The following is a 23,236-nucleotide window of genomic DNA, read 5'->3' as shown; positions in this document are numbered from 1 at the left end:
AGACATTTATGATCCAATACTCCCTGCACGGCTTCTCCGCCTTTTGAACACTAAGCATATAACCACCAGCTTCATACAGCAAAAGTGCAGCAGTTTCTGCCTACAGGTCCTGTCCCTGTTGCTACTTCAATGAACTTACTAAGTTGCACCAAGAGTCTCAAGAATTCTTTCCTGACGGTTGCACTCAGTGCTCCACAATAGGGAGATGTGTTAGGCGTGGGGGATACCGAGGCGGGCCGCAGAGACACGTTTCTGGGCGATCAGGGTCAGACTGCATTGGTCATTCTCACTTGGGCAGCAGCCCCAGCGCAGAGCCTGGCATATAGTAGGCGCTCAATAAAGGCCTGTCAAAAGATCAGTCATTGCAGCGTACAATTATTCTGCGCCCGTTCCCCATTAGGGGGCGCGCCTCCAGGACCCTAATAAACAGCTTCTCTTTACGCGCACGCGCTCTTCTTACAGCTCCTACAGTCCAAGAACTCAGGGTTAAGGGACGGTGCTGCCCCCACTGCGCACGCGCTGTCAGAGATGTAACCCATAAACCCGGCCGGCCTTCACTTTGCGCACGCGCCTTTTGAGATAACTGCCGACCGAGTTGGTGGTGTGTTTCCCGCCAGGCCAGGGGAGGCGTGACGCCAGGCGCAGCTTGATGACGACATTTCGGTGCCGGGTAGCCGAATGGCGGTCTTCGTCCCTTAGGCGAGTGACTTCATGGGTCCCACAGGTGAGTGGTGGGAGCCGCGTGCGGGACGGTCTCATGTCCCCCCGAACCTCCGCCGAAGCCATCTCCGTTCCTGCACGAGCCGCAGGCCTCGAGCCGGACGTTGGTGTCTGTGTCCCTTGTCTGTCCGGCCGGCTGGGAAACCAAGGCCCCGGCTGCGTCCTCATTGCCATCTTCCTGGGCTGCGCCCTCATGCCACCTTCTCGCGCATCTCGCACACCCTGTCCTGGTGGGTGCCCGGTTTACGTTCGTTGAACGAGTTGGCGGAAGGAGAGATTCGAGTTGAAGTTGAGCCTTGGGCTCAACAAGCTGTGTGGGAGGAAGAGCCGGGTGTGGATTCTCACCCGGCTCTTGTTCCCTGTGTGGGCCGACCTTCCTGAGCCTCAGTTTCTTCATCTGTAATATGGAGATCCCGATGCTCACTTCACAGGGCAGTTGTGAGCAGCAAATAGGAGCATCCTCTGCTTCTCAGAGCGCAGCCAGAGGGAGGCCTTGGCAGTAGTGTGATTTGCTTGGCGTGATTGGCGTTGCCACTCTGAGAAGAAACCTCAAAAACAAGATCCGAAGCAGCCACTGAAGAAAGTGGCTGTAAAGTGGCGGATGAAGGGAACACTTGGTACACAGTGGAGAAAGGTGTGATGGAGGAGCCTGGCTGGGGTAGGGTTAGAGAACAGGGCGTTAGGAGACACTGCCCTCTCTCGGAAAGACTCCTCGGTTTGGCACCTCTGGGCCTCAGTCCTTGAGCTGATGCCAGGGCAGGCTTCCTCTGAACAAGGAGGTACTTCCACCTCATCATCTCCAAAGCTTTGCCCTTTGCAAACAGGCCAGGATTTTATGCTGCTTTGATTATTTTGCTTTGGTCATTTTAATCAGTGTTCTCTTGGTTCAGGACTGAGGCCTTTGAGGTCTTCCTTAAAACTGAGTTTGATAGCCAGTGTCATGCAGAGAATTGAAAAAACTCTGGAGGTGTTTCTATTGTCAAGAGGCAGAGATTCACATCTCCTCTCAACTCCTCCACTGCCTCACAGCTTCCTTGCGCCTAGTCTTTCCTCATCCACATACACTTTTGTTTGCCACCTCAACACTCTTACCCATGCTATGGGCAGAGCTGTGCCAGGAAGGCCATCGTCAGTGGGACTAGGCAGGCTCCCTTTCTGTTCAGTCCACATCTGGCTAGTTTCAGTTTCTGACCTGGGTGGACAGAGAGATAGGAATCTAGAGAGTTGCTCCTGATTTTCTGATGGCTTGTTCAAAAGCTCTCTCAACTGAGCTTGCTCATCCCCTCCATTCATTCCATTCATTCTCATAGAGCACAGGTGACATACCTGTCTCTCTGGAAGATGTGTTCGGAGGTCTGTGTATTAGAATCTTGGCTCTGCCATTTACCAGCTAAGTGAGGGCAAGTGATTATCTCCTCTCTGCTTCCACTTCTTTTTATCTGTATTGACCTCACAGGGTCGTTGTGAGGATATACGTTTTCTATTCTTCCTTAACAAACTTAGCAGCTTAAAACTGCATCCACTTATTATTTCAGAGTTACATAGTCCAAAAGTCTAGCAGGCTCCACTGGGTTCTCTGCTTAGGATATCACAAGACTGAAATCAAGGTGTTGGTTGGCTTTGTTCTTACCTAGAAGCCCTCGGAAAGAATCTTTTTCCAAGTTTATTCAAGTTGCTGGCAGAATCCTTCGGGTTGTAGAACTAAGGTCCCTGTTTCCTTACTGGCTGGCAGCTGCAACTGCTCTTATCTTATGGTCCGCCCCCTTGAGACATCAGTCATATCTGCAAAATTCCTTCATAATACCTAGATGAGCGTTTGATTGAATACCCAAGGATAGGAATCTTGGAGGACTATCTTTAAAATTCTGCCTACCCCTGAGGATTAAACGAGGAAGTATGCGGAGGGTCCTTAGAAGCAGGCTAGCTTCTAAGGCACCCTTCTAGGCACCTAGCAAGTGCTGTACAAGCGTTACCAAGGATTCGCCACTGCACACTTGGCTCTGAAGCTGGCCATTGTGGACTGCATCAGCCTGGCATTTCTATAAAACGTGGAATTTGGCAGTGCAGAGTGTATTGAGTTATACAGATACTCCCCTGGGCATTGTAAGGCAATATAATCTGTTGTGTGGCAGATGTTGAGATGTCGCCTTTGTTTTCTCACAGTGGTTCCCTAAGACGGCCGTTGTCAGCGGCCCCCAGGAGGCTGCTATGGCGTTCCCTCACCTGCAGCAGCCCAGCTTTCTGCTGGTAAGTACCAGCTGCCTTTGGGAATGTGAGCATGATGATTGCTCTACAGCTCAGGGACTTGCGAGTTCTTTCCCCTGACCTGAACTTTCTGCTGGGGTTTTTTTGAGGGGATGTGAAGGAAGTTGGCCTGGGGGTTAGAATCCTTAGACTTGACCCTGGCCCCTTCCAGTGTAGGATGTTGGGTTTACTTGAACCCCTGAGCCCTGGTTTTCTCATCTACAAGATGAGTTTCTCACCTACAAGGTAAGTTGATTGAAATCCATTTTCACTACTTGTGAAAGGATATACATCAGAATTTTCACATCTTGTATACTTTATACACTTCCTGGGGTATTCTAATAATCGTAACTGTCATCATTGGAAAATGGCGGGACTGCACTCTCAGTATTAAACATGACGCCGGGAAGTTACATGTGAGGCAGATAGCCATGGTGTGAGGATTCCTTATTTCAGTTCCCAGAAGATACTTTCTGTAAACGTTTATTCAGAAGGACATCCTTCCTTGGTGCCCCTTCTAGAGCCAACACATGCGGTGCTATTGGCATTCAGTGCATAGAGGCCAGGTGTGCGGGGAACCTTCCCACAGTGTGTGGCTGCAACAGCCCAGATCTTTATCTCTGATTGAGACACCACGCTCATTTGGAGGTGGCTGAGGCCTTAGATAGCCTTGGGCAAAGCCATATTGGTTCAAATTCTGGCATTTTCTCCTGATCTTAATCCACACCCCACGACCTTGGGTAGATTTCCTTCATTCTTGTCTTGAATGTTTCCTGGCCTATCCATCGCCTTCACGATTAGTGTCGATGTTTGGTTAAAGCCATCTGTCATGGGCGCCTGGGTGGCTCAGTTGGTTAAGCCACTGCCTTCGGCTCAGGTCATGATCCTGGAGTCCCGGGATCGAGTCCTGCATCGGGCTCCCCGCTCAGCAGGGAGTCTGCTTCTCCCTCTGACCCTCTCCCTTCTCATGCTCTCTGTCTCTCTCTCTCTCTCAAATAAATAAATAAAATCTTTAAAAAAAAAAAAAAGCCATCTGTCATTTCTAGCCTGCCTTGTTTCTTAAGGTAATGAATTCATTTGGCTCGTTACCTGCTGAACAGGGGATAGCTTGGTTAAGAGGGCTTCTGCTGTCTCCCTTGTTTTGTTGGGCATCCTCACTGATGATCACAGTGGTGTCATCACGGGTGGTCATCACAGGGAAATTTCCAGTTCATGTGTATACACTCAGGGAGTACTCTGTGGTCTGTGAGGGGTGCCCTACACAATAAGGGTCCTCTTCTGGCTGCAGGGCTGACCCTGGAGCTGACCCCCTGCTCTGGATTGGGTGGAAGTCACTTCTGTCGTGAAAATGTGTAGTACCCTGCTGTAACTGGGGATGCCTGACAGAGGGTGCAGGGAAGAAGCCTGAGAGTTGGCTGTCTGGGGAGCAAAGGACCCCCGCCTCTCCTAGTTGCATCCTTTAGGCCACTGACACATGCATGACCTGATGCACAAGATGCTGGGGAGCCATGCCCATGGTGTGTCTGACTCCTGCCTATCACTTGGGTTTCTGTTTTGATTTGAGCCAGAATAAGAGCAAAAGCTGCCAAGTGAATATGCACATGATTTTTTTGTTTGTTTGTTCTATCTTCTAGGCTAGCCTGAAAGCTGACTCTATAAATAAGCCCTTTGCACAGCGGTGCCAAGACTTGGTTAAAGTCATCGAGGATTTTCCAGCAAAGGTACGGTTCTGCTCGCATCTCTTTAGGGCATGTCTCATATACTCTTTGAAAAACATTCTTATAGCCCCTGATTCCCAACTCTGAGCACTGCCCTGCACAGAGGCCTGACCCAGTATTGGACACATTTATGGACACATTTAAACATGTCAACATGTAGACCAGGGGTTCTCAGCCACAGGTGCTTCTGTCCTGCATGGGACACTTGGCAATGTCTAGAGACATTTTTGGCTGTCACACAGGGGAGGGTGTTACAAGTATCGAGTGGGTAGAGGCCAGTGATGCTGGTAACTTTCCCAAATTGCACAGGACAATCCACCCCAACAAAGAAGTGTCCAGCCCAAAAGATTGAGAAACCCTGGTTTTCACACTGAAAATATATATTTTATTTAAGCCATACCCAAAATTATCAAGTAGTAAGTGTAAGCCTAGGAAGCCAGCCTGGACAAAGATTCTCACCCTGAAAATTTCCAGTTCATGTGTACACACTCAGTGAAGGAGGTGGACAAGGGTGTAGCGCTGGACTGGGCAGGAGGCCCCCGTGGCACACAGCCCAGCAGTGCGCACTAGTCAAAGCCTCCCCCGCACACCATTTCAGGAGCTGCACGCCATCTTCCCATGGCTGGTGGAGAGCATTTTTGGCAGTCTGGACGGTGTCCTTGTTGGCTGGAACCTCCGCTACTTACAGGGACGCATGAGTCCTGTGGAATACAGCATTGCGATGGAATTTCTAGACCCTGGGTAGGTAGGTTTGTCACCTGAGAGGGGCTGGATGTTTCCTCATGGTGATCCCATTCTTAAAGCACTATATTTCTCAAAGTTAAGAAACAATCAAAGCAAGATGGTTTACAGTTCATTGCCTTGTTTTTGTTGGTTTAATTTCATGTTCAGTGGCCCAATGATGAAGTTGGTTTATAAGCTTCAGGCCGAAGATTATAAGTTTGACTTTCCTGTCTCCTACCTGCCCGTAAGTAAGCCGTGGGGTGAGCGTCGTGCTCAGGGCAGAGCGCCCTGCACAGCGGCTGCGGTGATGGGTGCTGGGCAGGGCTTGGGGGGCTGCAGCTGTGGGCAAGAGAACGCGCCATGGTGTCTGCTCAGGGTCCAGGAGGCATCATTCCCAACTCTGCTCATGGAGAAGGCACCACGCGACCTGGTTTGTTCCTGGCTGAGTGGCAGGCAGGGCTGTGTGACCAGTTGCTCTGTTTTTCTGAGTTTCCAGTCCTGCAGTGGTAAATTGAGGGGTGACTTGCTTGGTGGATATCGGAAGCAAAGAAGATGGGGAACCTGAAGCCCTTGATGAGGCTCAGAAACACACAGCTGCTGCCCTTGCTGTTTGGGGGTCTTCCTGAGGATACTGTGAGCGATTCTGAGTGGAGGCCCTCTTGCTCCAGCGCTACCCAGAGGACAGCAGTGCTCCCCCAGGCAGGGCCCATGTGCTGGTCGCCTCCGCAGCGGCCCTTCCCAAAGGCTGCCCCGCACGGGGGCACCCTGCGGAGCCTGCCCACAAACCCAACTCCCTGTCTCTGCAGGGCCCTGTGAAGGCGTCCATCCAGGAGCGTGTGCTCCCCGACAGCCCTCTGTACCACAACAAGGTCCAGTTCCCCCCGATGGGGGGCCTCGGCCTGAACTTGGCCCTCAGTATCCTTTGTCAGCCCTGGAGGGCTGGGGAGGCCATGGGGGGCCGGGACACAGTGCTGGGGGTGGCCCAGTAGCCCTGCCCGTTTGCCCCCTGACGCTGCCATCAGATCCGTTCGAGTACTACATGTTCTTCTTTGCTTTGAGCCTCATCACTCAAAAGGTACAAGAGGGGTGCCCCTGAGCAGCTTTTTACCAAAGCCCCCGTGGAGGGTGGGGGCTGTGGCCTAGGACTTTCTTTATCGTCCACGTCTTTTCCTTTCCCACCTCTGGGAATTTCTCCGGCTCGTCCTCTGCATCCTCCTCCAGCCTTTGCTGCTCAGGCCATCCTCACTCAGGATGACAGGCCGGTGGGCACACTTGACCTGGGCACCCCGAGTGGTAGTTGGGGGGCTTCCTGTGGGAAGTGGTTGCATGCTGAAAAGGACTCTGGGGTCTAGTCAGGCCCCCGGTGGTGGGAACTTGTCTCCCGGTACTGCCCAGGGTGCTTGTGGTCGGGCCCCTGGGATGTGGCCCATGTCCCAGGGCTCGTGTGCGTTGATTTGAGCCCTGAGGCTGCTGGGGTCCACAGCCAGGGGACGGCACCCAGAGCCACATACCAATGCAGATTTGCTTTTCCAGCCACTTCCTGGGGCTCTCCACATACGAACTTCAGACTGTGCCTATTTCACCCTCGTGGACAGGTACCTGTCATGGTTCCTGCCCATAGAAGGCAGTGTGCTCCCCCCGCTCTCCTCCAGTCCTGGGGGGCCCAGCCCCTCACCAGCTCCCAGGTAAGGCTCTCTGGCTGCCCTGGCTCTTGGCCTGGGATGGCCCATCCCTGCGGCTAGCCTGTAAAGTCTGGCGCTTCCACAGGGGAGTGGCCTGGGCAGTGGGCATTGCTCACAGGGACAGTAGTGCCACTCTTTGTCCAGGGTGCCCCAACGTTTCTTAGGCCTGAGATCCCCCAACCCCAGCTTCCCTGGCACAGACCGGAGGGCAGGGGTGAGGAGGATGTCTGTGCCTGGGTTTGCAGTGAGCAGGTCCTGTGGCCCCATGGACAAGGCCTGACTTTGGTTTGGGAGTCGGCTGTGTGCTGCCCATAGCAGCCCTCCCTACGTGTGGCATCCAAGCCCCACACCGAAGCGGTGGCGGGGGTTTCAGAGCAACGTTACCAGAGCTGATCGGTGGCACTGGGCAGGTGGTGCTGGAGGGAAAGGGCCTGTAGGCAGGCCACAGCAGGGCTGATGTGGGGAGGAATAAGAGCAGGAGGAATCCGTGTAGGCTTCCAGACCAGGTCTTGGCCTGCGCCAGAGGTCTTGGGGTAAAGAGCCTCTTGTGCCAATCCAAACAGGCTGGGCTGTGGCTGGACCGTGCAGGAAGGGAGTGTGCAGCCAGCCTCAGCCTGAGGGTGAACTGAGGCCTTCAGAGGCCTTTAGCCAGGGGCCGATTGGCCGCTTCTCCCCAGAGACACTCGTGACCCGGGAGCTGCCACCCATGTTCCTCACCCTCCTCAACCTTGCTGGTGCACCTTCTTCCCTGGGAGGTGGGGTCTTTCCTGCCGGCACAGGAAGGCCCCCGAGGAAAGGGCATTGAAAGGAGGAGGTGGGGGCGTGGAAGTGGGGAGAGGCTGCGCAGGCGTTGGTAATGCTACGGCCGAGAGGCGCCCTGGGCTGGCCAGCTTCACGCCCTGTCAGAGGCAGGTTTCAGCTGCCAAGCTGTTTGCTGGGCCCAGTTGTGTTGGCTTATTTTAACCTAGAATTTCAGACTTAAAACTTACCATGAATAACAAAAAACTTTCATAGGTCCTTCACCTACATTTCTGAATTTTATTTATCTGTGAGCGATTCTGAGTGGAGGCCCTCTTGCTCCAGCGCTACCCAGAGGACAGCAGTGCTCCCCCAGGCAGGGCCCATGTGCTGGTCGCCTCCGCAGCGGCCCTTCCCAAAGGCTGTTTTATTCTGTTTATCTGTATGTGTTTTTTCTAGGCCATTTGAGTAGGTTATAGACACAACGCCTGCTATTTTTTAATGTTTTGGAGTGTATTTCCTAAAAGCAAGTGCATTCTCCTACACAGCCACTGCGCTTTTATCTGAATCAGGAAATCCGTATCGCTGCCAGGCTGCCGTCTCATCCTCAGACCCCACTCGGGCTGCCCTGGCTACCCCACTAACGTCTGCTACCCGGCTGGGGTCCAGCGCAGGCTCACTCGCTGCGTGTGGTTGCCTCTGGTCCCCCTTCAGTGCGGAACAGTCCTTCCGTCTTCCCATCTTTCCTGACCTTGACGCCTTTAACTGGTGCAGCCCGGGGGTGTGCAGAATGCCCTTATCTTGAGTTCTCTGGTGTTTCCTAGCGATTAGGCCCAGCGGCCGTGGAGTCTGTGTGCTGGTGACATTGTCTTGATCACTGGGCCAGGGGGGTGTTGGCTAGGTTTTCCTACTGTAAAATTAAATGGGTACTTTGTGCCAAGTTAATTAGCAAGAGGGATTTGTTGGGAAGATACGTTGAGACTATGTAATTATCAGCGGTGTTAGTGTCCCTTGATTATTGCCAGCCAAATCAGTTATTAATAGGATGGTTGCCTAAGGGTGGTTGTTTGCTTTCATCCCTTACATTGACCAGTGCATGCTCTGCGGTAGGGAAGTGGATTTGGGGGCCGTCCTGTGATTCAGCAGGTGGTAATGGCTACAGTTGCCACCGATGTTCATGTTCAGGTTGCCCCTGGTTGTGCCGTCAGGACCCCCTAACGAAGACCTGTTTCTGTGTGTCCCTCAGGACGCCAGCCATGCCCTTCGCTTCCTATGGCCTCCACCACACCAGCCTCCTGAAGCGACACATCTCTCATCAGACGTCTGTGAACGCAGACCCTGCCTCCCATGAGATCTGGAGGTCTGAAACTCTACTCCAGGTGAGAGTGAGGAAGCCCTTCTCGTCTTCTGTTTCAAAATAAACTGTCCGACCACCTTCTGCCCCAGGGGGCAGAGGCCTAGACACTGCCCTCAGCCTGAGAGTGCTTCTAAATTGTTGGTGTTTTCCTGCTGTGACGTGCCCACCTCTCGAACATGGATGTCACTAGCAGTGCTGTTCATCCCAGGATTCACTGTCTGTGGAGTTTTGTCACTCGTGGCATGAGCGCTGCTCAGTTTCCATTGGATCCGTGTGCATGCAGGCTTGCCCCACACTGCACGTCTCCGACCTGCTCCCACAATGCTCCCACAATTCCTGTGATCCCCCTCATTTGGGTGGATATTAAGCCCCTGCCCCAGTAGTGTTTTTATAACACTGGCCAGAAAAGGCTTGCAAAGCCTCTGACCTTGCTTGGCCGGCAGCCCCTATCCCTTCCGGGTTGGGGGATCCACATGGGAGGTGGTAGGGCCCCTTGTCTGCACTCGTGCAGGCTCCATCCTCTCACGCAGGCTTGGGCTGGCTCCCTCCCAGGCCAGGCTGTCTCTTCAAGTACACCTTGGAGAGGTTCAGCTGGTTCTCAACGCTGGGGCGGAGTTGGGAGCCGCGAGTATCACTTACTGACAGCCTGACGCATGGATAAGATGGGGTTCTGTCCCTCCTGCCTCGTACATAACTCTTGGTGTATGGGCTGCTGCACTTTCAGCGGCCTCCAGGTATGTCATCGTTGAGACCGCACCGGGAGATTGGATGGCTGGACTCAGCCTTCCTGTTTGCAGAGGGGCCCTGGTGCTTCAGATGCCCCCAGCTAATGTGGATTCTGGGCTGTGCCAGCCCATGAGGAGGGCTGGTGGCCAGGACACGGGCTTATGGGGCAGAAATGCTGGAGGGTTGTTCTCTGGACCAGAACGCTAACGCTCTCTCTCTCTTTTTTTTAATTATTGAAGAAAAAATTTCTTTGAATTGCGGTAAAATACACATGACATAAAATTTACCATCAAAGTATGCAGTTCAGTAGAATTACATATATTCATATTGCTGGGAAAGGAATTTCCAGAACTTCCTCATCTTGTAAAACTGAAACTGCACCCATTAGACAGACGTTTCCCATACCCCCTCCTCCCAGCCCCTGGCCCCCTCCATTCTGCTTTCTGTGTCTATGATTTTGACTACTGTAGGATCTCATAGAAGCAGAATCGTGGTAATTAGCGCTTTTTACGACTGACTTGTTTCATGTAGCAGAGCGCCGTCAAGGTTCATCCATGTGGTAGTACGTTGCCAAGTTCCTTTTCTTTTTAAGGCTCAATAATACTCTGTCATATGGATCTACCACTTTCTGTGTTTCCATTCATCTGTGGATGGCCACTGGGGTTGCTTGCACGTTTTAGCTATTGTGAATAGTTCTGTTATGAACACGGATGTACAAAAATCTCTTAGACACTCTGATTTCAATTCTTTTGGGTATATACCCTGAAGTGGAACTGCTGGATCATGTGGTAATTCTGCTTAATGCTCTGAGGAAGCACCGTGCTGTGTTCCTCGGCGGTTGCACCGTCAAACGTTCCCACCAGGGGTGCATGGCCGTGCCGACGCCCATGATGTTCTGGGTTTGATTAGAGCCCCCCCCAATGGATGTGAGGTGGCGTCTCCCGGTGGTTTTGATTTGCACTTCCCTCATGGTTGGTGATGTTGAGCATCTTTTTGTGTCCTTATTGGCCATTTGTATGTCGTCTGGTGAAATATCTGTTCAAGTCCATTGCCCGTTTTTGAATTGAGTAGCTTTATTTTTTATTTTATTTTATTTTTTTTTAAGATTTTATTTATTCATTTGACAGAGATAGATACAGTGAGAGCGGGAACACAAGCAGGGGGAGTGGGAGAGGGAGAAGCAGGCTTCCCGCGGAGCAGGGAGCCCGACGTGGGGCTCGATCCCAGGACCCTGAGATCATGACCTGAGCCGAAGGCAGACGCTTAACGACTGAGCCACCCAGGTGCCGCTGAGTGGCTTTATTTATTTGTGTTTGGGTTGGTTGTAGGAGTTGTCTATATATTCTGGATATCCATTCCTCCTCACATACATAATTTGTAAATACTTTCCCCCATACTGTGGGTGGCCTTTTTCACTCTGGATAGTGACTTCTATGTGCAAAATTTTTTAAATTTTCACGAATTCCGATTTATCTCTTTTCTTTTGTTGCCTGTGCTTTTAGAGTCTTAGCTAAGAAATCGTGGCCAAATCCAATGTCATAAAGCTTTGTCCTCACACTTTCTTCTACGAGTTTTATAGTTTTAGATCTTCCATGTAGGTCTCTGATCCATTTTGAGTTATTTATTGTTTCTGGTGGAAGTTCATTCTTTTGCATGCAGATACCCAGTTTTCCCAGCACGGTTTGTTGAAAAGAACTGCCCTTTGAATGTCACAACACCCTAGATGAAAATCATTTGACCACCCAATGCTCTCTTGCAGGTTTTTGTGGAAATGTGGCTTCATCATTATTCCTTGGAGATGTACCAAAAAATGCAGTCCCCTCATGCCAAGGTATGTTGCCGAAGTTTTTCGTCCCTGTCTGCTCTGGCCTTGGTGTGCCTGGTCCACCTGCTACTTCTTGTCCTTAATCTCAGCTAGTTTTCAAGGGCTAGATGGTGGGAAGCAGAAACTCACCACCACCCCTTACTCCAGTGCTGGGCAGCAGGTGGGTTTGGTTCTGTGGTGGGCTTCCGTGGTGAGGGCTGGAGGCCTATCCTCTCTGGGGTCCTCCTCTTGCTACTTCCAGAGCCCCCTCCCTGGCAGCCGGAATGGATGAGGTTGTGGCATTATGGGGGGGCAGGAGAGTTGCGGATGCCTCTGGGAGTCACAGCCAGGTCTGTCCCCTCTACTGTCACAGTGCCTCCTGCTTTTCCTGCTGAGGTGGCACCCGGCAGCCCTCGCTCCCCTTGGTGCCCACGCTGCCCACCCCCGCACCCTCCCCCCGAGCAGCGGCAGGCAGCCATCTATGCAGCCGGCGGGGTCTGATGCCTTCCTGCACGCGGCCCGGCCTGTCTCCTCCTTCCCTTCCCTTCCCTCACTGGGCACCATGCTCATTCGCAGAGGCGTGGAGGCAGCTGTGTCCCCGAAACCTTCCCTGGGTCGCCATGCTCAGGGCCGGCTACCCTGTGGACTCGTCAGGGTAGAACGGCTCTGTCCGCTTAATAAGAGGCAGGGCGGGCACCTAGGTTCACACTCCATGAAACAGCCTGAAACACACGAACCGGGGCCCTGCTGGGGCAGCCTCGGCCTGGGACCGACTGCGCCATCCGCAGCTTCTGTGCGCTTCTGGGCCGCCTCTTAGATGTTGCTTTTGTCGACACCAGACAGAATGCTTGAGAGATTCCTTAAGAATTAAGACTCTCTGGGCCTGAAATTTGTATGGGTGGCCTGTGACCTTCCCTCTGCGATTCCAGCATGGAGCAGTTCTTTTCCCGCTGCAGAGTCTCGGCAACCAGCTCTGCTTCCCTGCTCTCTGCTGAGTACCGGTTTGGGGAGGACCCCCAACTGCTGCTCTCTTAAAGTGCAGTGCAGAGTACCCCAAATCTCTGTCCTTGGCACCACATGGGACGGAGGGAAAGCCAGGACTCCTTCTTGGGCCTCTCGTGTCACTGAGGACCTGCGCTGCCATTCCTGCTTCCAGAGTGGACTTGCATGTTCCTGGCTAGTGCACGGTGGTCAGGGGGCCGGGCTTCCCCCTTGGGTCCTGGGGGGCTCACTCAGCCCCTGTGCATGTGGCTTGGTCTTGCAGAGGCAGAGGCTGCTTTGCTGCATCGCCTTCCTGGCTGTTCCTTCTGTCTTCTGAGCTAGTGCGGGCACACTCGCTGTAATCTTTAGCAGATCTGCCAGTCACAAAGGTCCTCTAGGCTGTCTGTCACCTGGGAGGAGTGGTGGGCTGGACGTGCTTGGGCAGGGGGGCCTTCCCCTTCTTCCCCACGTTTGCTTCCTCTTGGCCAGACCAGAGGGCACGTGAGAGCTACTCAGAATGGCTGGTAGTGGGGGGACAACCGGGAAACCCCCACCAGGCACTGGGAGAGGGTTTGTGGTTTTTTGTTGTTTGTTTGGGGTTTTTTTTTTTTTGCCTCCTACTGAGGCTGACGACAAAATCTTAGTAAACCTGGTGTGTGGGAAGTGGAGAAAGCAAGCTGGGGAGGTCTCCTTCTTCCGAGGCTCCTTACTATCTACCCAGGCCTCTGCTGTGCCATGTAGAATCCTAGCCTTGGAGTCACTGTTTCCTGACGTTAGAGATGCAGGAAGTGCAGCTCTGAGAGGTCCCGCGGTGCTTCCATGCCTAGCCTGGGTCCAGAGTGGATGCCTGCTCCATAGAGCCCGGGCCTCTTCTCCACCCCAGCTTACTGAGGAGGGCTTCTGGAAAGGCAGTTGGTCACTGAGGTCCGCACACTCCTGCAGGCTACTGTGGGGCCTGCCCGGGGTTCCTGTAGACTGGGCAGGTCCCCAGCAGGGAACCATGGGCTCCCCGATTCCCACTGAGCTGCGGCTGAGCCCAGGGTCTGGCCCAGAGGAAGGCCTTGAAGGGCAGACCCCTCCTTGCTGTGCTCCTTCCTGCCCTTGCTCTGCGTCTCTGGCTGCGCCTGTCTCCTCAAGGCCTGGCACACGCATGCTGACCTCTCCTGCGTGCAGCATGGTACCCAGTGGGAGGCGTGGCCCTCACCGGGCAGGACGTGTGCCAGGGCTGGCTCTGAGCTGTGCTTGGCTGAAGGGGACTGCTTTAGCAGGCCTTGTCACTGCAGGCGGGGAGGGCAGACGGTGGGGTGGGAGTGGACAGCTTTGCCAACTCAGCTGTCGTCGCCCATGTCCCAGGCTGTCCCAGCCTCAGGGTTCCAGCTGCCTCTGGGTGCGTGTGGCCATGGCCAGATTCTGAGGGCCCATTGAGACTAGTGAAGGGCTCTGTGTGTCCGGAGTTGGGGAGTCCTGGTTAGGTGGGAGAGGTGGATCTCCCAGAATTTGAACCCATGAGTGTTTGCGTCACCTTTAACGATTTCCGGAATGTGGGGTGTGGAGGATGTTAGCCCTGGTGGGCTGAGCCTTGCTCACCTCCGTGCCACCCTGGGAATCAGCCCCCACAGAGAGAACCATTCAGGAGGGGCCACCGATTGGATCTTTGATACCTAGGAAGTGACCACATCATATATCAATTTGGTAAATTTCTCTTTGGGACAACCCAGGGAAGTCCAATAAATGACATATTTTTCTTTCTTGAGCAGAGAGGTATCCATTAGGAATGGGCTCCTCAAAAATTTCTTTTCTGAGCCTCAGGGCCTTCAGGGCCTTGGTGGCTGGCAGTATGTCCCAGCAAGGCCCCCGGGGTCCTGGCGGGGTGCAGCATGCACATGCCGCACACATGGAGGTTGGGGAGGGCAGGACCTTCTGGCAGGAAGTGAGTCAGGCCGACCTCAGGGAGCTGGAGGGACCTTCAGGCCCAGTGACGTGGAGGACGCTGCCCAAGTGACCTTGAGCGTCTGTTTCTCTGCCTGGCAGGTCGAGGAGCGGCCCTTGGGCCTGGCTCTGGTCTGCCCACCAGGCAGGGCCCCTTAGGGCTGCTGAGAGGGTGGCGTCCCACTGGCCTGAGGCTGCGGGGCTCTGACGGTGTGGATTGTCACTGACGGGCTTTTGTTTTATTTTTGTTTTTTGTTTTCTCTCCTCACTTCTGGGCTCATTTTTGTCTTTCTCTCCCTGCTGTCCCCCCCCCCCCCCGGTCTCTCCCCTCCTGTCCCCTGCCCTGCCCTCTGCCCTCCCCGCCTCTTCTCGGCTTCTCTGTTTTGTTGTCTCTCAGCTGGAGGTTCTGCACTACCGACTCAGTGTGTCCAGCGCCCTCCACAGCCCCGCCCAACCCAGCCTCCAGGCCCTGCACGCCTACCAAGTACTGGCTGCTCTCCTATTGTTCCGTTTCACCCCTGCCCTGTGGTGTGAGCCATGGAGCGCATGGCAGTGCAGTGGTAAAGCGAGGGGCCTGCCGGGGGCCGGCTGGGGTGACTCAGACCAGTTCCAAACAGAGCAAGGCCAGTGTGTGTTGGGGATGGTGGCGAGTGGCCATCTTTAGCCTGCCTTGGCCCTCAGCTTGGCAGACTAGCCCAGGTTTGGGGGGGTGAGGCCCCCAGATCTGTCTGGCCAAGCCCCAGGCCAGCCGGAGTTTGCAAGCTCTTGGGAGTCGGTGGCTTCTGTGCTTGGCCCTGGTCGGAGGAGTGGAAACAGTGTGGCCTTTGCAGCGGCCCTCCCCACCCGCAGTGCAGGCCTGGCGCTCAGGACCTCACTGAGCACAGGGACACCCTGCGGCTCATGGTGGTGGGCTCTGTTGACCCCAAGCCTCTGTGAGGCCAAGGGGCGGGGAGGACAAGGGCTCGGCCCCCCAGCCTGCAGAGGCTGTCGATCCCTGAGCACACCGGGCCCTGGCCTCTTGTGGACTTGGGCGCTCCTCCAGAGGCGGGCAAGAATGGGTGAGGGCCTCGTTAGGCAGGGATGACCGGTGTGGACGGGTTTGAGGTTGATAGGTAGGGTTCAGAGCTGCAGGCTGTTTCAGGGCTGATGGAGTCTGGTAGCTCACGATTCACAAGATGAACGCCACGAAGTCTGGGCAGAAAGCATGTGTCTAGGTCCGTGCTCAAGGCCAGGGGTCTGTCCGGTTGCCCTCGGTGGGAGCACACAATAACACTTAACCGGATACTTGAGTGCAAGATGAGAAATCGGGTTTGCTGGGATGGGGTGGTGAGCACACACAGGGTTCCCTCTCAGAAGCAGCAGCTGCTGGGAAGAAGGAAGAGAACAGTCCCGGAAGGGCCGGCAGGGGCGGGCTGAGCACAGAAGCGGGTAGCACTCCAGCCTGTGTTGGGGAAGGTCTCACCGGGCTCAGAGCAGGATCCCTGGAGAAACGTCCATGGCAGGAGAGGTTGCTTAGCTAAGGGCTGAGCCCAGTAAGAAGTGGCCCAGGCTTTGGGAAAGTGTCCCTAAAGGGCATGCAGCTGGAGGAGGCCACGTGCAGCTGTGGCCAGGCTCCCGTGGGGATTTGGCTCGGTGGGGGCATGGGGGAGAGGCGGTCAGAAGAAAGATTTGGCTTCCCCCAGCGGGAAGACGGCCCGAGGGGCTTCCAGTGTGACGGGAAGGGCCTGTGCGGATGAGGAGGGGGCGCAGTTCTGGTTCAGCGCGGATGTTCTGTCCTTTGCGGAGACAGTGGCGGGGTCGGCAAGGGCCCAGGAATGAGAAAGGGCAAGGCCCCTGGGGACGCGGGGGGTAGATTACAGCCTGGCATCAGTGCCCTCTGAAATTTCGTTATTATGAAAGTATCTTACGCTTTTTTCTGCAAATGATGCAAATTCATCACACAAAGACTTAAACACACAGAGAAGCAGCAGCCGCTCTCACAAAGCCCCATAGCTCCCTGCACGGGCGCATTGGGCATGGGATGCATTGCCTGGGCCTGCGGAGGTAGATCCGTGGCGGGGCGGCGGCTGGGTGCCCGGGCCGTGCCAGGAGGCATGGCCTCTGCCAGCCGCAACATTGTCGGGATCCGGACTAGGCTTCCGAAAGTTCCTCTGTCGAGTCTGTGGAGGCCCCAGAGGCCTGGGGTTGGTGAGTGTGGGGAGAGGAGCATGTCTGGGCACCCCAGAGTTGGCAGGTAGCCAGGGCCTGCTGGTGCCATCCTCTGCCAGTCAGGGGACCACCCTGTTCTCCGTCACGGCACAGCCAGCAGGCAGGCTGTCCTTTCAGGTCTGAGTCTTAAAGAGCCTACGTGAACTTGGTGAATCGGAACTTCAGCCCACCAGATTGAGCGTGCTCTTGTCTTGGGGGTCGTGCTGACCACAGGTCCGTTAGCAATAGAAGGGCCACCCTGGGCTGAGCCCCCAGCTGGCGGGTCCAGAACAGGGAGTGGAGGGAAAGGTGGGGGTTGCAGCGGGATAAGGAACTGGGGAGCGTTTCTGCCTGAAAAGGGAAGCCAGGCCCCCAGGGAGCTGTCTCCACACACCCGGGAGGCAGGCAGGAGACCCAGAGTCTAGATCCAGGGGGTGGGGGGGTGGGGATGCCGGCCTGCCTCGCCCCCTCCTGCTCCTCTGGCTGGCCAGGAGGTGGGGACCCTGAGGACTTGGATGGGCAGCAATGACCCGAGTCAGCCACGGAGGGTACAAAAGGGTTTGAAGCCCACAGTGAAGCCCTTCGCAGGTGTGTTGCCTGGGCCTGCAGGTGCTCTTAGCAGGTCTCAGGGCCAACGAGCGAGGCGCGGGGAGGGCCCTGGGGGTGGCCCACGCATCCTGTGGGGGAGAAACGGTTCTGGACGGGACATGGCCAGACCTGGGGGCCCCACCCCAGACTGGCCTGGGTCCTGACACTGCCCCCCCCCCCAACGTTAGGAGTCGTTCACGCCCACCGAGGAGCACGTGCTGGTGGTGCGCCTGCTGCTAAAGCATCTGCACGCCTTTTCCAACAGCCTGAAGCCCGAGCAGGTCTCTCCCTCCGCCCACTCCCACGCCACCAGCCCCCTGGAGGAGTTCAAACGGTGGGTACAGGGCCGTGCACAGGGTTCCTGTGCCCCTGGCTGCCTCGTCCTGCACGCACGTTTCCCGCAGTGACCTGTCCCTGGGGTGTGAGGGACGGCCTGTGAGGCCTCTGCAGGGTGGGGCAGGTGGGACATCACCGTGGGTTTATCTCCCCACCCCCACTCAGGCCTCTCGTTTGAGGCCTGCGCTCTTTGGTGGAAAGAGCCAGACTGGCCAGAGAGGCCCCGTCCTGCTGCCCTGTCTTGTTCCCTCCTCCCCAGCAGTGGGCAAAGTGGGAGCTCTACCGTGACCGCGTTCCTCGGAACGCCCAGGAAAGCCAGTGGGCTGGGAGCCCCTTCACCGCAAAGTGGCTCATTTGTCACTGGAGACTGAGCTCTGTGCTGCGCCCTCCCCCACTCTTCCTCTTTGCTCCTCCTTCCCTCCGTCAGAAGAGCTGGGATGGTGGCCTGATTCCTAGGCTGACTGGGGCCAGCAGAGCAGGTGACTTGTATCTGGCGAGCCAAGCAGAGGTGGTCACAGGAGCCTCACTAGATCATCCACATGTGTGCTGTGTGACCTTGGGACCTTACCTAACGTCTCTGAACTCTGGTTTCTTCTTCTGAAAAATGGGCCCGAAAGTAGGAGACCTTACTTCCAGGGAGTGCCCCTCGTTCGCCCTGGCAGAGCTGGCCCTTGCAAGCGGGAGACACTGGGCTCGCCTATGAGGGGACCCTCTCCCCTCCTCTCCCCTGCAGGGCCGCCGTTCCGAGGTTTGTCCAGCAGAAGCTGTACCTCTTCCTGCAGCACTGCTTCGGCCACTGGCCCCTGGATGCGTCGTTCAGAGCTGTGAGTGTGAGCCCCATCTCGCCGCCCTTGCCCTGTGTGTGCCCCGGGGGAGGTTCTGTGGGGTGAGCGCAGGAGGGATCAGCTGTTACTGCCAAGGCCTGGTGAGGAGGCCTTGGGGGCTCTCGTTCTGCTCGTTTGAATTTCCAGAGCCAACCCTCAGGTACAGAAAAACTCTGTGCGCCCTGACTTTGACCCCAGGTGTCCATGCCAGGTGGGGTCCCAGCCTCACCGAGCTGCACCTCGCCCGCTCAGCGGGGGGAGCACTCCATGTTCTGTGTTTCTGGAGGGCTCGACGTCACACGGGCTGGTACTGATGTAGCGTTGTGTGTCAACTAAATAAAAATTAAAAAAATAAGCATCGTGGGAGGGTGTGTGGAGTTCCCTCCTGGGCCCTCTGAGGGCAGCAGGTGGGAAGAGGCCAGAACCTGGTGGCACCCCCAGGGGAAGCCCCGCAGTTAGACTCATCCCTGCTCACCCGAGCTGCCTCCCGGGAGCTGGGCTCCAGGCCACCCCCGGATTTGGCCCAAAGCCGCAGCCCCACAGCTCCCTGGAGCGCCGGCTGCAAGGCCCTCAGCGCACACGTGTCACCAGGTCCTGGAGATGTGGCTGAGCTACCTGCAGCCCTGGAGGTATGCACCTGAGAAGCAGGCTCAGACCAGTGACTGCCAGCCCCGGTGTGTGTCGGAGAGATGGTGAGCCCTGGCACGCTGTCCTCCTGGCAGGTGGGGGGGTGGGACAGGCCACCCCCTCCTTGACCCTTGACCGGGCTGTGTTGCCTGGGCCCCAGGATTGATCTCCCGCAGAAACAGCTGGTGGCTTTCTCCTCTGCGCTGTCCCCTTGCTGTTCTTGTCCACTCAGGTGTCCGTTCACACCCACCCCCAAACTGCCCCTCGACCTCCTCCACCCTTCTTCACTAGCACTCTGCCATAGAGGCCTTGTCTTCTTGGGAAGGGCCTCATCCTGGGGAGGACTGTGTCGTCCCCAGGAGGCCTGGTTCTCCCCCACCTCCCTGGTCCCTCAGCCACCAGGAGGTCATGGCTGGGGAGAGTCTGGAAGCCAAGGAAGAGCAGGGGGCGCAGTGGGAGGTGTGGCCCCTGACGCAGTGCCTGGGTCCCCAGGGCGCCCTTTGTGCAGGAGAACCTGCTCATGTACACCAAGCTCTTTGTGGGCTTCCTGAGCCGCGCACTCCGCACCGACCTGGTCAGCCCCAAGAACGCACTCATGGTGTTCCGAGTGGCCAAAGTCTTTGCCCAGCCCAACCTGGCTGAAATGATCCAGAAAGGTAAGCCCTTAGCGAGAGGGGAGCGGTACTTAGAGAGGGAGCCCCGGACCCCGCGTGTGCCTCCCAGGCTTGCAGCGGCCTGGCCAAGGTGGCGTGGGGGCCCCTGGTGCGCGGTGGCGGGGGGCAGGTCTGAGGCCCGGCATGCCGGGCGGGAGCTGTGGGGGTGCCAGAGGGAGGGGAGGCAGCGTGCAGAGCTCCATCTCCCTGGTGACTCTCGGTGGCGGCATCAGAAAGCAGTCTTGGTTCCTGTCACGTCTTAGATGCGTCTGTGGGGCGTTAGCTTCTCTGGCTTTCCTTTGTGAACATCGGCCTTCCCGTGGAGACTGACGGGGGCTGCAGGGGCCTCGGGAGCCTCCGCGGGCGCCCAGGAAGCCTGCCAGTGGCGACGGGGTGTTGGGTGCCGTGGAAGCTAAAGCCAGACTCGTGTCGTGCTCTCCAGGGGAGCAGCTCTTCCTGGAGCCCGAACTCGTCATCCCGCACCGCCAGCACCGACTCTTCACGGCTCCCCCCTTCACCGGCAGCTTCCTGTCCTCGTGGCCGCCAGCCGTCACCGACACCTCCTTCAAGGTGAAGAGCCACGTCTACAGCCTGGAGGGCCAGGACTGCAAGTACACCCCGATGTTTGGGCCCGAGGTCCGGACGCTGGTGAGCTGGGGCTCCCCCGGGCCACACGGCCGTCTGGAGACTGTGGGAACTGCAGGGGGGTTGGCGCACACGCCTTGCAGGGGGGAACTAAGGTTGGGTGTCGCCTGGACGCTGCTTGGCTCCTAGCCTTTTTTTTCCACTGAGGTCTAATTTTTTTCTGATAATAAAGGCAGCATTTGTTGGGAAGCTTTCACATTTAGAATATGCATGTCGTAGTCTTAAGAACTCCTCGGCCCATCCTGAGCTGCTGGGGGCTCCCGCAGGGCCACCTGCCAGTCCCCTGGTGGCCAGGCGGCACGAAGCAGCCCACCGATGCCGGCTGACGGGCCCGCGCACCCCGCAGGTCTTGCGCCTGGCTCAGCTCATCACGCAGGCCAAGCAGACCGCCAAGTCCATCTCCGACCAGTGCGGGGAGAGCACGCCGGGCCGCCCCTTCCTGTCGTGGCTGGGCTTCTGCTCCACAGACGCCAACGGCTGCTACCCAGCCAACGACCTGGACGAGATGGGGCAGGACAGTGTCCGCAAGACAGACGAGTACCTAGAGAAGGCCCTGGAGTACCTGTGCCAGGTGTTCCGAGTACGGGCCGTGGGGGCCGCCCCCTCCCTGCTGTGGGGGCCCGTGGGAGGTGTAGCCTGTACCGCTGAGGTCCTGTCTGGGTCCCCTCGCGGTCGCTGTTCCAGGCCCAGGGCCGAAGCCCCGTGTCCTCCCTTCACCTGGAAAGTGAAAGCAGGAAGCAGCGCAGCCTCCTCAGAGCGCATCCCCCCCCAACAGCTCAGCGAGGCCCAGCTCGCGCAGCTCACGCTCGCCTTGGGGACAACGCGGGACGAGAACGGGAAGAAGCAGCTCCCGGACTGCATCGTGGGAGAGGACGGGCTCATCCTCACGCCCCTGGGCCGGTACCAGGTAAGGTCCGGGTCCAGGAGGGCTCCTCCCGTCCCCCATCGCCTTGGACGCGCCCACACGGGTGTGTTGGCGGGTCTGCCCGCTCGGCCCGGGCTCCCCCGGGGCTCGCCTCTCATCCTGCTTCTAGATCATCAATGGGCTGCGGAGGTTTGACATCGAGTACCAGGGGGACTTGGAGCTGCAGCCCATCCGGAGCTACGAGATCGCCAGCCTGGTCCGCATGCTCTTCCAGCTGTCGTCCGCCATCAACCACAGGGTGAGTGCCGGGGGGTGGGCGGCCCTCGGGGAGAGGCCGGGTGAGTGTGCGGCCCTGCCCGCGCCCACCGCCCCCGCCTCTGTCTGCGCCCCAGTTTGCAGGCCGGATGGCAGCCCTGTGTTCCCGGGCCGACTTCCTCGGCAGCTTTTGCCGCTACCACCTCATGGAGCCTGGGCTGACGGGCAGGCACCTGCTGAGCCCCGTGGCACGGGGGTCCACAGTCAGCCGTGCCCGGGGCCCGAGGCTCAGCCTGCGCTTCCTGGGCAGCTACCGGACGCTGCTCTCGCTGCTTCTGGCCTTCTTCGTGGCCTCCCTGTTCTGTATCGGGCCCCTGGCCTGCGCCCTGCTCCTCGTGCTGGGCTATCTCCTCTACGCTGTGGCCATGACGCTGCTGACTGAGCGGAGCAAGCTGCACCAGCTCTGACCTCGGCCCGGCGCTGCCCTGGCCCAGCCAGCGAGAGGGGCCACATGGCCCCCCTCTTGAGCCTGCGGCTACCTCTGAGCGACGGTGCATTTTCCTGCAGCCACGGAGGCGTGTGTAAGAGAAGCTAAAACAGGAGGCGTGTGGTCCAGGCTTGGCAAGGAAGAGCATGGCATCAACGGGCCTGTTAGTCTCACAGGGCAGCCCTGGACCCGGCCGCTTGCTCCTCTCTGCTTCCCTCGGCCCCAGGCTCTGCAGTGACATGGCTCTTGGGGCCTTTCTCTTCTCTGACCGTCCTGGGTTGAGCTGTGTGAAGCTTGGGAGGCCGTGCTCCCCGGGTGGGGCCTCGCCGTCCGTCAGGTTGACAGGGTGGTGCGAGTCTCCTCTCCCTGGCGACAGCAGGACAGTAGCTCGGCCTCTCGTTCCAGAGAAGAATCCAAAACCCTGGAGGTTCCTGAGAAAGTTAGAGGGTGGGTGGTTCTCTGATTCCTAACCTCCCATCACATTTGGCAAATGAAGGTCATTCTCCACGCGGTCCCGGCAATTCCGAGGCTGGGCCATACAATTCCACTCTGTTGGAGAAAAGATCCTCCAGGAGCACAGATGCTCAGTGGGATGGTGCTTCACCTCTGGCTCCCTCCTCGTCCCCAAGCCATTAAGCATGTCGCTTTGTGGTGGCCCAGCCTCACTGCCTCGTCAGGACAGGCACTCATACTCCATGGGTGGAGGGGACGCGGCAGGAGTCAGGCATCGTCTGGGCTGCAACCAAAGATGGTCACAGGCATTGTTTGTATCTTCAGTAAAATCAGGTGCAAAGGCCCTAACTTTCTGATGACATTTAAATGTTCAGTTACACATTCACGGTCAGAAGTCCTTCCCACCGGGTCTCAGGCACTTTCGTTCATCATCCAGGTGACGCACCAGGGAAAACATCTCAACAGCGATTTTAAACCAAGCCTTTGTTTCTGTTTTTAAGTTTTCAAATTGTACATGTCGAGTTTTATATTTCCATGTAAACTCAGAATAATGGCCTTCTGGGGCCTGTGACCAAGTTTGTAACCAACCACGGATCTGAATAAAACCTGTTTTGGCTCCTGAGTCTTCTGGTGCTGGGGCTCAGCCCCCAGCGCAGTTGCCTTGACGGGTCCCCCAAATGGTTGGGGATGGCAG

General features: G+C 56.8%; 1 protein-coding gene across 3 annotated transcripts; it reads left to right on the top strand.

The window, feature by feature from the left end:
- The first annotated feature begins 571 nt into the window (after positions 1 to 571).
- SMPD4 (sphingomyelin phosphodiesterase 4) lies at positions 572 to 23,164 on the top strand. Of its 3 annotated transcripts, XM_006744493.3 has the most exons (20): positions 572 to 724; positions 2,884 to 2,967; positions 4,599 to 4,685; positions 5,281 to 5,423; positions 5,574 to 5,649; positions 6,212 to 6,320; positions 6,428 to 6,480; positions 6,939 to 7,090; positions 9,072 to 9,204; positions 11,668 to 11,739; positions 15,020 to 15,106; positions 17,586 to 17,731; positions 18,467 to 18,557; positions 19,149 to 19,249; positions 19,677 to 19,840; positions 20,280 to 20,485; positions 20,829 to 21,062; positions 21,258 to 21,389; positions 21,517 to 21,645; positions 21,740 to 23,164. In XM_006744493.3, exons 1-20 carry the CDS (start codon positions 650 to 652, stop codon positions 22,067 to 22,069), a joined length of 2,604 nt encoding a protein of 867 aa, XP_006744556.2. In that variant the 5' UTR covers positions 572 to 649; the 3' UTR covers positions 22,070 to 23,164. The 3 variants fall into 3 exon arrangements, with proteins under 3 accessions (XP_006744556.2, XP_006744557.2, XP_030896270.1); XM_006744494.3 differs by lacking the exon at positions 15,020 to 15,106; XM_031040410.2 differs by lacking the exons at positions 572 to 724; positions 2,884 to 2,967; positions 4,599 to 4,685 and having other exon boundaries at positions 5,289 to 5,427.
- Positions 23,165 to 23,236: the final 72 nt, after the last annotated feature.

The sequence above is a fragment of the Leptonychotes weddellii genome, chromosome 13, assembly GCF_054177405.1.
Source record: "Leptonychotes weddellii isolate Sample4059 chromosome 13, ASM5417740v2, whole genome shotgun sequence".
In the NCBI taxonomy this organism is placed as follows: domain Eukaryota; kingdom Metazoa; phylum Chordata; class Mammalia; order Carnivora; family Phocidae; genus Leptonychotes; species Leptonychotes weddellii.
This window is presented reverse-complemented; position numbering and strand designations above follow the sequence as displayed.